Source organism: Phyllobates terribilis, unplaced genomic scaffold, assembly GCF_046119375.1.
Source record: "Phyllobates terribilis strain yellow unplaced genomic scaffold, ASM4611937v1 Scaffold_7__3_contigs__length_470593459, whole genome shotgun sequence".
NCBI lineage: Eukaryota > Metazoa > Chordata > Amphibia > Anura > Dendrobatidae > Phyllobates > Phyllobates terribilis.
The window spans coordinates 95,713,422-95,731,584 of record NW_027362767.1 but is presented as its reverse complement, the minus strand read 5'-3'; the positions used below and the strand labels follow the sequence as shown (position 1 = coordinate 95,731,584).

The 18,163-nt window shown below is 44.5% G+C and overlaps 1 protein-coding gene across 4 annotated transcripts in view; it reads right to left on the bottom strand.

Moving 5' to 3' along the window:
- RASGRP1 (RAS guanyl releasing protein 1) overlaps nt 1–18,163 on the bottom strand; it is a 142,258-nt gene that overhangs the window by 16,689 nt on the left and 107,406 nt on the right. For all 4 annotated transcript variants that reach the window (XM_073639016.1, XM_073639017.1, XM_073639014.1 and 1 more), the window contains exons 3-5: nt 5,117–5,222; nt 1,601–1,663; nt 1,362–1,493 (exon numbers count right to left, since the gene is read on the bottom strand). In XM_073639016.1, coding sequence (XP_073495117.1) covers nt 1,362–1,493; nt 1,601–1,663; nt 5,117–5,222 — 301 coding nt within the window. The remainder of the gene's footprint in view (nt 1–1,361; nt 1,494–1,600; nt 1,664–5,116; nt 5,223–18,163) is intronic.

Genomic DNA, 18,163 nt, shown 5'->3' with positions numbered 1-18,163 from the left:
GGGAGGGTAATAATGGTCTTGAATTTCCACAATTTGTGCACAGTCTGCCTAACGGTGTTTTAGTGGAGTCCAATCTCTTTAGTGATGCTTTGCAACCTTTTCCAGCTTGATAAACATCAACAATCTTCTTTGTCCATGCCATGATACACTTCCACAAACATGTGTTATTAAGATCAAACTTTGATAGATCTCTGTTCTTTAAATAAAACAGATCACCCACTCAAACATGATTGTTACCCCATTGATTAAAAACACCAGACTATATTTCCACCTTCCAATTTTGGTTAGTCCTAATGGTTTACATACTTTAGCCATTCACAGACATGTGATACTGGATCAGTTTTCTGAATAAAAAAATGACAAAGTTTACTATTTTTTGCCTATTTGATTGATTTGGTTTTCTTTAGGACTAAAGTGCAAAAACGCTGTTGTACAGTTGGTATGGAAAGTATTCAGACCCCTTTAAATTTTTCACTCTTTGTTTCATTGCAGCCATTTGGTAACTTCTAAAAAGTTCATTTTTTTTTCTCACCTGGACAAGTCATAAAGGTACAATGTTTTGTGGATGGATGAGACCAAAATAGAGCATTTTGGTTTAAATGAGAAGCATTATGTTTGCAAAAAGAAAAACCCTACATTATAGCATAAAAACCTCATACCATCTGTGAAACATGGTGGCGGTGGTAGTATCATGGTTTGGGCCTGTTTTGCTGCATCTGGGCCATTACTGCTGCCATTACTGATGGAAAAATGAATTCTGAATTTTATCAGCAAATTTTAAAGGAAAATGTGAGGGCAACTATCCTTGGGTTGAATCTCAAGACAATGTGGATCCTGCAGCAAAAGAGTGATCCAAAGCACAGGAGTCGGCCTACAAAAGAATGGGTAAGAGGAATAAAGGCAAAGTATAGTAATGGCCAAGTCCTGACCATAATCCTATAGAAATGTTGTGGAAAGTCTGGACGTGAGCAGTTCACGGGAGAAAACCCAACAACATAACAGAGCTGGAGCTATTTTATAGGGAGGTATGGACTAAAATTCCTCCAAGCCGATGTGCAGGACAAATCGACAATTACCAGAAATGTTCAGATGCAGTTATTACTGCATGAGGGGGTCACACCAGATACTGAGAGGAAAGGTTCACGTTTGCCACTCTGACATGTGATATTAAATAATTTTCCTCATTTAAAAAATGACCAAGTGTAATGTTTGTGACTCATTTTTTTATTTGGTTCTCTTTGTCTACTTTCTAGGACTTCTGTGAAAATCTGATGTAGTTTTAGGTCAATTTTATGCAGAAATATGGAAAAATTCACAAACTTCCTAGCACCATTAGATTAGTAAATAGATAAGCCACTAACATTTGAGCGGTGTCCAGAAGATGCCAGTGTGACTCTTCTCCTTGAGCTTGCACCATCTCCTGGAATTCTTCCATGGTCTGAGTTAGACGCGAGTCCATTTTAAACATGGTCCAAAGTTCTGTAATCCAGTACCTGGTATGAAGAATTGTTGGGGTTAGTAACACTATACGGTTGGAAAGCTTGGTTGTCCGAGACGTGAAGAAATGGTGGCCATCACAATCTTTAGAGAGTCATCTCACCTTACAAAGTAGCAGATTTTGAGGCAGAACATCAATGACCGCTTCTCCAGAGCCGTCTCATATGTTAAGAATTTTAGTTAAGGTAAAAAAAAAAATCAAGTCTATACGGAGTAGAGGAGGAGGTTAAAAAAAATGATGCATGCAATTCAATGGAAACTAGTTGTAGAGGGCGTCAGCTTTGCAGTCAGGGCCTAGGTATTGTGTCACACAACGTATGGAATAAAGAAGGTTTTCTATTTTCCAGGCTTATGTAGGTTATACAATAAACAAGCATTGGACGTAATCTCTCTGTTGCCAGGTTATGTCTCCCCCATGAGTATCCTCATTATCCGCAGCCCCATGAGCACACGCCTGTCAATACCAACACACAAGCTCCGCTCCTCATGTGTCTGCTCATTACTTGCATCATTACTGACACAATCAAAGGTGTCCGAGACAAAGCAAGGTAAAAAAAAAAATCCATTCACGTCTGATAAATCAGTCTCAAAAACCCCTGCGCAGACGGACGTAACCAAGCAACCTTTTATCATTCATTTTGCAGCGATAATACCTGGAGTTCTGCAAAACCCAACCCGGATCATCAGAGGTTTCTAAGAGATCAGTAAAACTGTGCGGCCGATATAGGCTACTGTACAGACTTACATAAGTTTGCAGTACAGTTTTCAAACTTTAACCCCTTTAGCATCATTTTTTTTTTTTCATTATGGCACTTATTTTTTCCTCCCTTTCTTCCTAGAGCAATATTTTTTTTTCTTCTAACATTGACAGTGCGCAGCAGGAATTGCAGTTTTTAATGACTTTACCATATAATGTACTGAAAGACAGGAAAAAAAATCCACATGGGAGGAGAAAAAAATGCAATTTTGCCATTGTTTTAGGGTTTTCTTTTTACAGCATTACAGTAAAATGAGCTAACCACGTGATTCTTCGGGGCAGTACAATTACGGCGATACCCAGCTTATATAGGTTTTTTCTTTTTTTATTATTATCTTAATGGTTAGAAAAAAAATCTGAACTTTGTTAAAAAAAAAAGGTTTGTGTCGTCATCTTTTGAGACCTGTAACTTTTTTGTTTTTCAATCGATGGAGCTGGCAGACGAAAAAAAAAGTCCATGGCTATTCTTATAATACCATATCTTTGCTTTTTAATTAGGAAGAGGAAGGCGATTTAAAGGGAATCTGTCACCAGTTTTTTCCATTTAGTCTGAGAGCAACATAATGTAAGTATGGAGACCCTGATTCCAGCGATGTGTCACTTACTGTGCTGCTTGCTGTAGTTTTGATATAATCACTGATTTATCAGCAGGAGATTATCACTAGAGGACTAGTAACCTGCTGCCATGTAGTCCTCCATATTCATGAGCTCTGTATAACCCCGCCCCCACCACTGATTGGCTGCTTTCTGTGTACAGTGTGCATAGGCAAAAAGCTGCCAATCAGTGGTGTGGGCGAGGTTATACAGAGCTCTTCATTCAGAGAACTGCAGCAGGGATTTTTATCAAAATGACAGCAAGCTCTGGAATCAGGGTCTCTGCATCTACATTATGCTGATCTCAGATGAAGCAGCAAAAAACAGATTCCCTTTTTTTTCTGTGCATGTCCGCATACTGTGTGTGTGTGCATGTCTGCGTGCGTGCGCATGTCTGCGTACTGCGTGCGTGTGCATGTCTGCGTACTGTGTGTGCATGTCTGCGTACTGTGTGCGTGTGCATGTCTGCGTACTGCGTGCTTGTGCATGTCTGTGTGCTGTGTGTGCATGTCTGCATACTGCGTGCGTGTGCATGTCTGTGTGCTGTGTGTGCATGTCATCGTACTGCGTGCGTGTGCATGTCTGCATACTGTGTGTGCATGTCTGCGTACTGTGTGTGTGTGTGTGCATGTCTGCGTACTGTGTGTGTGTGCATGCATGTCTGCGTACTGTGTGTGTATGCATGTCTGCGTACTGTGTGTGTGTGCATGCATGTCTGCGTACTGTGTGTGCATGTCTGCGTACTGTGTGTGCATGTCTGCGTACTGTGTGCGTGTGCATGTCTGCGTACTGTGTGCGTGTGCATGTCTGCGTACTGTGTGCGTGTGCATGTCTGCGTACTGCGTGCTTCTGCATGTCTGTGTGCTGTGTGTGCATGTCTGCGTACTGCTTGCGTATGCATGTCTGCGTACTGCGTGCGTGTGCATGTCTGTGTGCTGTGTGTGCAAGTCATCGTACTGCGTGCGTGTGCATGTCTGCGTACTGTGTGTGCATGTCTGCATACTGTGTGTGCATGTCTGCGTACTGTGTGTGTGTGTGTGCATGTCTGCGTACTGTGTGTGTGTGCATGCATGTCTGCGTACTGTGTGTGTATGCATGTCTGCGTACTGTGTGTGTGTGCATGCATGTCTGCGTACTGTGTGTGCATGTCTGCGTACTGTGTGTGCATGTCTGCGTACTGTGTGCGTGTGCATGTCTGCATACTGTGTGCGTGTGCATGTCTGCGTACTGTGTGCATGTCTGCGTACTGCGTGCTTCTGCATGTCTGTGTGCTGTGTGTGCATGTCTGCGTACTGCTTGCGTATGCATGTCTGCGTACTGCGTGCGTGTGCATGTCTGTGTGCTGTGTGTGCATGTCATCGTACTGCGTGCGTGTGCATGTCTGCGTACTGTGTGTGCATGTCTGCATACTGTGTGTGCATGTCTGCGTACTGTGTGCGTGTGCATGTCTGCTTACTGTGTGCATGTCTGCGTACCGTGTGTGTGTGTGTGCGCGTGCATGTTTGCTTATGTGAAGGATGAGGGGACAGCCTGGGCCCTGTGTTGTATACCTATATTTCTCCGCCGTATCTGTGCATCATGAATCGTGGTATGTGCTAAAGGGGCCACTGAGACTCTTTCGCCCGGGGCCCACAAAAACCTGGAGCCGGCCCTGCTCATGCACACACATTGTTTTTTTTTCCTGACTGAATTGGAAAACTGCTGCATTTTTGAAAACTGCAGCGTGTCACTTTTTTCAGCGTTTTTTCACCCATAGAAATCAAGTAAGTGCAAAAAACGCAGGTATCAGGTTTCGCTGCGTTTTTAGTGGAAAAAAAGCAGGTACGGAAGTATGTGAAACCCATTAAGGCTGTGTTCACACAATGAGTAACTGATGCTGTTTTTGCTGCAACTTTTACCCTGTTGTTTTTCAAATAGCAGCAAAAAACATGTAGCATTTGAACATGGTCTAAAGCAAAATATTGGAATATCCACATTCACAAAATTTGGGTTTTTGTTGTTTTTTAGGAGGTTACTGGCATTTCCACAGCACTCTCTGAGTACGTTTTGTTTTTTTTTTCGGACTTTTTCCCACAAGGTTCTCTTGGACTTACAAAAATGTATGTAAAAAATGCCACTGAAGCATTTGAAACCCATGGAGTTTTTTTAGTTTTGTTGAAAACATTTTTCAGCCCTCTGTTGTTAAAAGATAAAGAATAGAATATACAACCGTGTCTAATGCCTAAGTAACTTGACCGTGCAATGTCTGCACTAAGCAGTAAAAGATATAGTGTCCTGAGTTTGTTGAGCAGGTCTGCGGAGGGGATCAGGAAGCCATGCATCGTCAGCATGATCTGCACCAGCTCGCTGCCCTGGCAAACATTCCCATCAGAGTCTGAAAAAGATAAGGGTTATAAAGATTACACCGGATGAATCCAATCTAGTCAAGTAACATGAACTCTGCTTTCCTGCTCAGAGCAACACGCAGATCAGTACAGGATACGATGATGTCCTTGCTGCTGCTAGTAAATACGGGTGTCAATATGACGATGTCCATGCTGCTGCTAGTAAATATGGGTGTAAATATGACGATGTCCATGCTGCTGCTGGTAAATACGGGTGTCAATATGACATAAAAAAGAAATCATAAATGCTGTCACAGGACGAAGTTCTCGTGTCATAAAAATCACTTGTTTCAAATGTTCTTGTTAATCTATTGAGTATACTTTAGCAAAAAGTGGAGAACATAAAAGTATGGTTGCAGCGTCAGACTACACAGTTCTTTTGTAGTCTGTTACCATGGAAACCTTTAGGTCTGCGAAGGAGCTATAATTATTAAAGGGTTCATCCACTACTACACAACCCATGCTTAATCACTTCAGTGCCCCATATGAAATTAAAATAATGTATACACAACTCCTAAAGCGGCGCCTTTCCAGAGATGTCAAGTCTGATATTCTCAGCTAGGCACGTGACCACTGCAGCCGAACAGAAAAAGCAGCGGTGACATGACACAAAAGGTCACGTGATCAGCTGAGAGTAGCAGTGCCAAGATTAAAAAAATGTGTATCGACTGCTTTTATTTTACCTAGGCCCCTAAAGTGATTACGCAGGGGTTGTCTAATAATGAATTACCCCTTCAAAACCCCTTAATTTTAGGCTCCTATTTGTATTGTTGTGAAGGGGCGCCCCTTTTGAAAAAGAAAGGGCAAAACGGCATAGTCGGGGTGATGGCCGGGTAGCAAGCTCCTTATCTACAATAAGTAAGTAAGAATCATGTTTGATCATTGATCATTTATATTTAAATTCCTCCCCATGTGCAATACTTTGAATAGCTGATATAATGTGTTACAATTTAAATAAACATAAGCACTTGCATTTTACTGATTTATGCTCTGACACATATTGGCACGCTGCACTTTTTTCATTATTTATTGCTGCTATCAAATATAAGGAGTATTGATATTTATGATATAAAAGTACTAGCACTTTCAAAATTATTTTAGTATATCTCTCATTTACATCTATTAGCACATTAAAACTTTAGAATTGAATCTTATTTAGGGAGGATCAAAAAACATTTTTTTACATGCTGTGCTACCTCATTGCTACATGTTTTGATACCTTTGCTTATTTTATGCATGTTTTATACTTATTCATAATAAAATTAACATTTTTTAACAATTAATTTATGCCTCATTTTAATAGAGACATTATGGGCGCTCTCTTAATGTGTTTTTGATTGTTGTGAAGGGGCGTCTACTGAATGAAGTCAGCTGGTTGAGTGGGGGGTTGGCCAGTATGTACAATGAGGTTATGCAAAGAAAAAAATTATCCTATACATAATCTAATGAGTAGAGATGAGCGTTGTTCTACTCGAACTGTTCGCCAATCTCAAATTCGAGCTGTTTTGGGCGGTGTTCGAGCCGTTCGGCGAACACGAACAATTTGAGAAAAATTCGGCTGTTCGAGGTTATGTTCGATAACTGTTCGTGCACCAAAATCATAACTGGATTTTTTCTCAGTAATGATGAAAATTAATGTTAATACGCAGTTTGAGTGTACAGCGGGGTGGAGGGAGGGGCAGGGGATGGATCTCTGCATAAATAATGAAGATCTCCATTTTTTTTTCTCTTTCCCGCATTTGCAGTGGGGAGGTGCAATCTGTCAGCCTATCAGCAGCGCACACACGGAGCGAAGTGCTTTTTTTCACACAAGCAAGGGCATGTGTCATTGGCAGTGTATGTCACATGTCCTTGCCCTATAAGACCAAGCCATTTTCCCCGTCGCCACCATTTTCTCACTGCTGCAGCTGCGTGTTAGACGGCACCGCTGTTGCTGTGTGCGCTATACCTTGTTAATTTCAAGCCAATTTTCGCACAAATATACAGATAGCTTGGGAGTAGGGAATAGTTGTGATTGCAGTCCTTTTAAGGACTAGGTTACAGCATTTCCTACGACTTTTATCAGGGAGGTCTGTGCTCTTAAATAGATAGGTTGTGGGAGTAAAGACTAATTGTAATTGGAGTCCTTTTCAGGACTAGGTTACATCAGTTCCTATCAGTTTTTGCCAGGCAGGTCTGTGCCAGTGCTGTGCAAGTTTTTTTCACAGCATTTGGCTGAATCTAGCAAAGCTAATCCTTTTTGGCCTATTGCAGAGTGTGTTAGTCAGTGGAGTAGCCTATCTGTGTTGCAAGATATACCACCTGTGTATAGAATACCAATTTTTTTACTGCACCTAGTGAAGTAAAATCTTTTGGGCATAGCATCATTCTATTAGTCCATCTATACTGACCTCCATCAGGATGCAAACTGAATCTAATTTTTTTCTGCATCTAGCTCTGAAAAAATATTTGGCCTTCTAGCAGTGTGTGGGACTTGTTCTATTAGTCCACCTATACTGACCTCCATCAGGTTGCAAACTGAATATATTTTTTTCTGCATTTACCTCTGAAAAAATATTGGGCTTCTAGCTGTGTGTGGGACTTGTTGTATTAGTCCATCTATACTGACCTCCATCAGGTTGCAAACTGAATATATTTTTTTCTGCATCTACCTCTGAAAAAATATTGGGCTTCTAGCTGTGTGTGGGTCTTGTTCTATTAATCCATCTATACAGACCTCCATCAGGTTGCAAACTGAATATAATTTTTTTCTGCATCTAGCTCTGAAAAAATATTTGGCCTTCTAGCAGTGTGTGGGACTTGTTCTATTAGTCCACCTATACTGACCTCCATCAGGTTGCAAATTCAAAATAATTTTTTGTATGCATCTAGCTCTGAAAAAATATTGGGCTTCTAGCTGTGTGTGGGTCTTGTTCTATTAATCCATCTATACTGACCTCCATCAGGTTGCAAACTGAATATAATTTTTTTCTGCATCTAGCTCTGAAAAAATATTTGGCCTTCTAGTAGTGTGTCGGACTTTCTCTATTAGTCCATCTATACTGACCTCCATCAGGTTGCAAATTAAAAATAATTTTTATCTGCATCTACAGTACCTCTGAAAAAATATTTGGCCTTCTAGTAGTGTGTGGGACTTTCTCTGTTAGTCCATCTATACTGACCTCCATCAGGTTGCAAACTGAATATATTTTTTTCTGCATCTACCTCTGAAAAAATATTGGGCTTCTAGCTGTGTGTGGGTCTTGTTCTATTAATCCATCTATACAGACCTCCATCAGGTTGCAAACTGAATATAATTTTTTTCTGCATCTACCTCTGAAAAAATATTGGGCTTCTAGCTGTGTGTGGGACTTGTTGTATTAGTCCATCTATACTGACCTCCATCAGGTTGCAAACTGAATATATTTTTTTCTGCATCTACCTCTGAAAAAATATTGGGCTTCTAGCTGTGTGTGGGTCTTGTTCTATTAATCCATCTATACAGACCTCCATCAGGTTGCAAACTGAATATAATTTTTTTCTGCATCTAGCTCTGAAAAAATATTTGGCCTTCTAGCAGTGTGTGGGACTTGTTCTATTAGTCCACCTATACTGACCTCCATCAGGTTGCAAATTCAAAATAATTTTTTGTATGCATCTAGCTCTGAAAAAATATTGGGCTTCTAGCTGTGTGTGGGTCTTGTTCTATTAATCCATCTATACTGACCTCCATCAGGTTGCAAACTGAATATAATTTTTTTCTGCATCTAGCTCTGAAAAAATATTTGGCCTTCTAGTAGTGTGTCGGACTTTCTCTATTAGTCCATCTATACTGACCTCCATCAGGTTGCAAATTAAAAATAATTTTTATCTGCATCTACAGTACCTCTGAAAAAATATTTGGCCTTCTAGTAGTGTGTGGGACTTTCTCTGTTAGTCCATCTATACTGACCTCCATCAGGTTGCAAACTGAATATATTTTTTTCTGCATCTACCTCTGAAAAAATATTGGGCTTCTAGCTGTGTGTGGGTCTTGTTCTATTAATCCATCTATACTGACCTCCATCAGGTTGCAAACTGAATATAATTTTTTTCTGCATCTAGCTCTGAAAAAATATTTGGCCTTCTAGTGGTGTGTCGGACTTTCTCTATTAGTCCATCTATACTGACCTCCATCAGGTTGCAAATTAAAAATAATTTTTATCTGCATCTACAGTACCTCTGAAAAAATATTTGGCCTTCTAGTAGTGTGTGGGACTTTCTCTGTTAGTCCATCTATACTGACCTCCATCAGGTTGCAAACTGAATATATTTTTTTCTGCATCTACCTCTGAAAAAATATTGGGCTTCTAGCTGTGTGTGGGTCTTGTTCTATTAATCCATCTATACTGACCTCCATCAGGTTGCAAACTGAATATAATTTTTTTCTGCATCTAGCTCTGAAAAAATATTTGGCCTTCTAGTAGTGTGTCGGACTTTCTCTATTAGTCCATCTATACTGACCTCCATCAGGTTGCAAATTAAAAATAATTTTTATCTGCATCTACAGTACCTCTGAAAAAATATTTGGCCTTCTAGTAGTGTGTGGGACTTTCTCTGTTAGTCCATCTATACTGACCTCCATCAGGTTGCAAACTGAATATATTTTTTTCTGCATCTACCTCTGAAAAAATATTGGGCTTCTAGCTGTGTGTGGGTCTTGTTCTATTAATCCATCTATACAGACCTCCATCAGGTTGCAAACTGAATATAATTTTTTTCTGCATCTACCTCTGAAAAAATATTGGGCTTCTAGCTGTGTGTGGGACTTGTTGTATTAGTCCATCTATACTGACCTCCATCAGGTTGCAAACTGAATATATTTTTTTCTGCATCTACCTCTGAAAAAATATTGGGCTTCTAGCTGTGTGTGGGACTTGTTGTATTAGTCCATCTATACTGACCTCCATCAGGTTGCAAATTGAATATAATTTTTTTCTGCATCTAACCCAGCCAATAGTTTTGGCCTAATACCACAGTTTGGCCACTCAGCTCTGCTCGGTTACCATCCATTGTTTTTTTGTGCAAACAACTCCAGAGTTGTGAATTAGTTAACCACCAAAATGAGTGGAAAAAGGCCTGCTGCTGGTGGAAAGGGGAATAGGCGTGTTGGGAAGGGGAAAAAAGGTTGTGTCCGTGGGGTAGGTGTTAAAGCAACAGTAACATCTGCAGAAGAAAGACCATCTTCCAGCCAAACTTAAATGTCTACTTCTTTTAGCGGACAATGTGATAAGATCCCTTTCTTACGGCCACGCCAATCGCTACAAATTCCAGATGAGGCACAAAAACAGCAGGTGCTTCAACGGATATCAAGTGCTCCTTTAAGTGGGCTCTCCTCCACATCAACTTCAACATCACAAATACTCCAGTCCTCAAAGGTGTCACCCAAATCGCACTTGCTTCCTCACAGCTCCCAAATCTCCAGCTGCCCGTCTGAGTATGAGGTAGAACAGATGGTTGAGTCTGCAGAGCTGTTTACTCATACTATTGCCTGGGAATCAGAGGTCGACTCCAGCGCTTCTGTGAATCCAGACGAGGAAATGATCTGCACTGATGCCCAGAATCTTTATGAGTCGGATCCAGGACCAGACGCAGAAGGTTCTGACCATAATGTAGACCCTCATTCCTAAACTGTAACTCCTGTTGGTGGAGACAATGAGGAAGACGATGATAAGACTCAAATACCTGATTGGAGCGACAACTTTAGTTTTTTGTCAGGGCAGGAACAGGTTGGCTCTGAGGACGACGGGTGTGATAACACACAGGGTGATGATGATGAGGTTGGAGATCCCACTTACTGTCAACCCACAGTCAGCCAAGAGATGAGGTCAGCAGAGGAGGTGGAGGAAGATGCTAGTGACGACGAGGTCAGGTTGCGCCTTCCTGGACAGAGACGTAGTACTGGAAGCACGTCAACAACTGCATCCTCAAACACAACTCTGCCTCTCACCACAAGTCGTGGTGGCTCTTCAGGTCGCATGGGTGCTAAGCCTTGCATAGCCTGGGCATTTTTTCAGATCGATAAAGATGACCCAACTCGTGTTATCTGTAACATTTGTCAGCAAAAGCTAAGTAGAGGCCAAAAAATACATAGTTTGAGTACTTCATGCATGAACCGGCACATGGACATGAAGCATAAGTTGCAGTGGGAAGCTCAGTGTGCTACAATGCGGCCTAGCCGGCCGGGCCAACCACCGTCTGCCATATCTTGTGCATCCGCGGCCTCTTCATCCTCTGTGACTGGGGGGACAGCAGTCACACCTGTTTTGGGGCGCAGACCTGCCACCTCTTTACCCGCAACAGCCAGCGTGATTGGCAGGTCATCATTTTCTTTGGAGGTGGTAACACCAGCTGGTGTTGAGCGCTGTCCGACATCGATAGCACCACCTTTGGATCAAGGCAACCTAACATGTCCGCCTGCATCTTCCTCACAGACCGGCAGTTTGCCGGGGACACCCTTATCAACCCCGTCTAAGCACAATAGCCAGCCCTCGGTCCCTCAGATGTGGACAAGTAAAAGACCATTTCCTCCTAGCCATGAGAAAGCTAAGAGGTTGAATTTCACCATCTGCAAGCTCTTGGCTACAGAAATGCTGCCTTTCCGCCTGGTGGACACAGAGGATTTTCGAGACCTTATGTCCGTCGCAGTGCCCCAGTACCAGATGCCCAGTCGGCACTACTTCTCAAAGAAAGGTGTGCCTGCGCTCCACCAGCATGTCGCACACAACATCACCGCTTCTTTGAGAAACTCTGTGTGTGACAGGGTGCATTTCACCACAGACACTTGGACGAGTAGGCATGGACAGGGGCGTTACATGTCGCTGACTGGGCACTGGGTAACTATGGTGACAGCAGGACAAGGGGCTGCTGTCCAAGTCTTGCCGTCCCCACGAGTTGTGCGTCAATCCTCTTTATGTCAAAGTTCCTCCACTGCTTCTGCCTCCTCAACCTCCTCTCGGTCTTCCACCTGCACCCAAAGCCTGTCTGGTCATGCCACAAGCTTTCTAACTGCGCAGAAGGGATCCTGCACACCTCCTTACTATGCTGGCAGTAGGGCTCAACGTCATCAGGCGGTTTTTACTTTGAAATGTCTGGGAAATGTGAGTCACACAGCTGAGGAGTTGTGGTCAGCTCTGGAGAACCAATTTCATGAATGGCTGTCTCCACTGGACCTGAAACCAGGGAAGGCCGTGTGCGACAATGCTGCAAACCTGGGTGCGGCCCTTCGCCGGGGCAATGTCACACACGTGCCTTGTATGGCTCACGTGTTGAACCTGGTTGTCCAGCAATTTTTAGCCCACTATCCCAGACTAGATGGCCTTCTGCAGAGGGCACGGTCGCTGTGTGCTCACTTCCGCCGTTCGCATCCCGCAGCTCAGCGACTTACATCTCTACAGAAGTCGTTGGGCCTGCCACTTCACCGGCTAAAATGCGATGTGCCTACCCGGTGGAATTCAACTCTGCACATGTTGCAGCGACTGTGGCAGCACCGACAAGCCCTGGTGCAATACGTTCTGACGTATAGCCTGGGCCAACGAGATCCAGAGGTGGGGCAAATCACGCTGGAGGAGTGGTCTCAGATCAGGGACCTATGCACCCTTCTGCACAGTTTTGAAATGGCGACGAAGATGTTTAGTGCTGACGATGCCATTATCAGCATGACTATTCCGTTGATTTACATGCTGGAGCACATGTTAAACAGAATTCGGAGTCAGGTGGTGGCACAAGAGGAGGTGGAGGAAGTAGAGGAGGAGGAGTTGTATGCGGAAGGGCTAACATCTGCAAGGTCCAGACGGTCGGCAGCACCAAGGCGGCAGGCATGTGAGGGTGGGGGAGATGGTTTTACCAGGGCGCATGGTAGCAGCCAAACTAGTGAGGAAGGTGCAGGAGCCCAGGAAGAAGTGGAGGACGAACTGATGGAAGACTCATCAGATGAGGGAGACCTTGATCACATTTCTGTTGTTCGAGGTTGGGGGGAGAGGACAGAGGAAGGAAGCATGATTGTTACCTCGCCACCAACACAACAGGGACTTGGTGCTCCTGGATGCGCAACACACATGAGTGCCTTCTTGCTGCACTACCTGCAACATGACCCTCGAATTGTGAGAATTAGAAATAATCCTGACTACTGGGTTGCCACACTGTTAGATCCCCGGTACAAAAGTAAATTTGCAGAAATTATTCCTGCCATAGAAAGGGATGCACGCATGCAGGAGTATCAGCAGAGACTGTTGCAGAATCTTACATGTGCTTTTCCACAAAACACCAGTGGTGCACGTAGTGAATCTCACAGTTCCAACTTGCCAACCGTGGGACCGTCAAGTGTTCAGCACTCAAACCGTAACAGAACCACAGTATCTGCTGGTAACATCAATTTTGCGGAATCATTTCACCACTTTTTTAGCCCATCCTTTGCAAGGCCACAGGAGACAAGAAGTCTGACACATAGTCAACGCCTAGAGACGATGGTACAGGAGTATCTCCAAGTAAACATTGAAGCCACGACTGTGTCACTGGACCCTTGCTCTTTTTGGGCTTCCAATCTGGATAAATGGCCGGAGCTAGCCACTTACGCCTTGGAGATCTTGTCATGCCCCGCAGCCAGCGTTCTGTCTGAACGTGTGTTCAGCGCTGCTGGTGGTGTGCTGACAGATAAGCGCACGCGGCTCTCCACTGATAATGTAGACAGACTCACGTTCATAAAGATGAACAAATCATGGATCCGAAACAACTTTTCTACCCCTGTGTCATCCTGGGGAGAGTAAAAGCTTGATGATTGGTTAAAATCACCCTACCAACCGTTTTAAGCTTTCAAATTACTAATCATGTTTATCTGTATCTTGACTGGAAAATAATTTGGGCTTTGTAGCAGTGTGCAGCACTGATCCTATTAGGCCATCTATAATAAGCTCCACCAGATTTAAAATTAATAATAATTTTTAGCTGCATCTAGCCCGGAAAATAATTTTGGGGCTCCGAGATGCGCAAGACACATAAGTGTCTTCTTGCTGCACTACCTGCAGCATGACCCTCATATTGTCAGAATTCGAAGTAATCATGACTACTGGGTTGCCACACTCTTAGATCCCCCAAACTTTTCGATCAACCTTTTCATTTTAATAAAGACCAAAAAAATGGTCATTTTTGAAATTATAAGCATTAGCAGGTTGTTAGAAACTGAAATCAAACAGTTTTCAACTCAAAACTTTATTCTAGGTGATGTTACATTTTCACATAGGACCCCTTGTTCGAAAGGAGCTTCTGAACTCTCTCGTCCATTGAATTTGTCAGGTTTTGGATGGTTTCTGCTTCAATTGTTTTGCATGAGGACAGAATACCCTCCCAGAGCTGTTGCTTAGATGTGAACTGCCTCCCGCCATCATAGACACTCCTTTTAATGATGCTCCAAAGGTTCTGAATGGGGTAGAGGTCAGGGGAGCATGGGGGTCACACCATAAGTTTGTCCCCTTTTATGCCCATATCAGCCAGAGATGCAGATGTTTTATGTGCAGCATGAGATGGTGCATTATCATGCAGAAAAATGATCTTGCTGTGAAATACACGGTTCTTCTTCTTGAACCATGGCAGGAAGTGCTGTTTGAGAAAATCCACATACATTATGGAGTTCATCTTTAGCGCCTTCAGGGATCCTAAAGGGGCCGACAATCTCTCTCCCCATGATTCCAGCCCAAAACATTACTCCACCTCCTCCTTGTTGGCGCTGTAGCCGTGTTTGCGTGGGGTGTCCATCAACCAGCCATCCTCCACTCCATCCATCTGGACCATCGAGCGCTGCACGGCACTCATCCGTGAACAAAACAGTTTTGAAATCAGTCTTCATGTAATGTTTGGCCCACTGGAGCCGTTTCTGCTTGTGTGAAGTGGATAGAGGAGGTCGACAGGATGGCGTATGCACAGCTGCAAACCTCTGAAGGACCCTGCATCTTGTTGTTCGGGGGACGTTGGAGGCACAAGCAGCTTCAAAAACTTGTCTGCTGCTATGACAAGGCTTTTTTGCCGCTGCTCTTTCAACCTGACGTAATTGCCTGTAGGAAAGAGTCCTCAATTTGCCCTTATCAGCACGCACACGTGTGTACTGTGAATCAGCTACATACTTCTTGATTGCTAAGACACTTCATCCTGATCATCGCACAATGTTGATTGTAGTCATGCCTTGACCTAAACACTCCACAATTTGTTGCTTCTCAGCAGCCGACACATCCTTTTTCTTTCCCATTTTGGCAGAAAATGTAGGCTGCTTAATAATGTGAGAGAGCCTTCTTAAGTAGTCTTGCCTTTCATTGGACACACCTGCCAAACTAATTAGCACAGGTGTCTGCAATTGCTTACAGTGATATAAAGAGCCCTGACACACATCACCATCAATGAGTTTAACTGACAAACAAACAAATTCTTCCCTTATCACTCCTAAACACTTTTTGCATAATAATTTGGAGCGCAGTGTACATGTGCTTTTCCACAAAACACCAGTGGTTCACGTAGTGAATCTTACAGTTCTAACTTGCCAACCGTGGTCTGTATGGAGTTGTTCAATAAAGGGCCCAAAATTAAGATAACATAGATGGGAGAGGTCTCTATGAATAGGAATTCCTAAGTATTTGATACCCTGTGAGGGGCAGGCAAAGGGAAAGTTGGACTGGATGGAATCCTGTATGGATTTGGGGAGGGAGACATCGAGGGCCTCAGACTTCGCTGCATTGATTTTAAAATTTGACCATGTAACAAAGTGATCTATTTCAGCCATAACAGCAGGGATGGATATATGTGATTGAGTGATATATACTAGGACATCATCAGCAAATAGAGAGCACTTGTACTCGGTGCCTCCCACCTCAATCCACCTAATATTGGGGTTATGGCGAATTGATGAGAGCAGGTGCTCCGTCACTAGGATGTATAAGAGAGGGGACAGAGGACATCCATGCCTTGTCCCATTGGTGATTGTGAAAGGTGATGAAAATGTTCTGACGCACCCCCTGGGCCTTGGGACACCCGGAGCCGGACCCTTTTTGGTGGATGCTGGTGGTTGTAGTCTTCGTGGCGGCGACCCGGTTCCGTGGCTCAGGGCAGTCAAACCAGTGGCGGAACTATTTATGTGGTTTTGATGTTTAAATGTCCGACTACGCCACCCGTGGATTGCGGTCAGAGTGAACCGCCGCTACAGGGCAGACCGCTGAGGCTGGTGTTGTGGGTGCAGCAGAGCATAGCATAACTCCCCACGGGAGGAGTATAGCCTCAGGGCAGTGTATGCGGAGGATGGGGGTGATGGTGCAGGGCAGCAGCAGTAACGACACGGAGTCAGTGATGCAGTCCAGGGCCTTTACTCACAGTTCTTATTATCCAGACCACGTCTGCAGGTAACGGCTGCCCACGTCGTACTGTGCTCACCAGGTGAGGGGCTCAGACAACTCCCAGATAACTTTGGAGCACTTCACAGGACCCCCTTTGTGTGTCCTTTGTCTGGCCTTTCTTACCAACACTTCTGTCCGGCTGCCTCGGGCCTCCTCTTGGTAAACTTGGCGCCAGTTTCCCTGACCCTATGTGGTGCCTTCCTAGCGGGTGTAGCGAGGGGCTGCGCCACATAAAATGTCAGAGCCTCCGGTTTCTAGCTGAGGGTCGTTTCCTGCCTCCACTAGTTCAGGGACCGGTCTCCCCCTTTGGCCTGACCCCTCCACGCAGGTGGATTCGGGCGTGCGGTGGCGACTCGCCCGTCCGCACCCCTGGGATCCCTTCATTCCTCGTTCCTGGAGCCTTCTCCGCTCCTCTTCCTTCCTTCTCCCTCTTCCAGGCCTGGGCCTCTGTTACTAGGCCCGCCTCCGGAGCAGAGCTCATGCAGAGCCCCTGCTCCCTGCCACTTCTGCTCAGACTTCTCTGCACTGAACTAAGATGGTGCCCACCTTTTATACTCCCTTCTCAATGCACCCAGGAACTGCTTCCTCCCTGCTCCTGCACTACAGGGTTCCCCTTCCTCAGTGTTCCCTCCCCCCACTCCAGCCAGGGACAGGGACTGTCGTGCCCATCTCAGGGGCATATTGGTCGCCCTGCCCCACGGCAATGTGGTGTAATGCATGCAGGTGTCAGGTCCTGATCCACACTCCATCCTTACCTGAGAGTGAGATATCACACCCCTGGGTGAGGTGCAATACGTCTGTAGCAACTGAGCCCTCAGGGTGCTACAGTTCCATTTATCTTCAGCCTAGGTGACGTATTGCGATACAGGGCCGTGATTTTGGCTATAAAAGGGTCCCCTAGACCCCTACCCCAAGCTTTTTAAGAGAATCATATATGGCGTGCCAGGAGACTCTATGGAATGCTTTCTCAGCATCCAACGAGAGTATCTAATTACAAATTTTTAACTGCATCTAGCCCAGGAAATACTTTGTGCCTAGTAGCAGTGTCTGCTAGTCAGCGGATTATCCCGGCTGTTAAGCAAGCTACACCACCTGTAGTTTAGACACTTAATTTTTTCAAAGGAAATGCTTCGGGACCATGGGATACTTAGTGAAGAGCATCAGGAGGCACCCCAAGGCATAGGGGCTGGGACTGGCAGTAGGATGCCTTGCGGTGGGCAGCCGAGCTCGATCCTTATAAAAGCTTTTTAACTGCAGCAGCTTTAGTGGACGCTACTGGAGCTGGAATTACCGCGGCTGCTGGCATGAGACTTGCCCTCCAATAGATCCTTGTAAATGGATTTAAAGTGTATTCATTCAAATTAGAGAGACAATTTAAATTAAAAAGCTTAGAGCTGCCTCCACCACAGGGGGGCTCGCTCGACCCACCAGCGGACAGGCACCAGTATTGGGAGAGGGGGGCTGGCCGTCAGGGTTCACCGCGGCTCTGGCACAAACCCGGCGACACGGAGGTGGCACGGGCAGGAGCGGACTGGCCGTGT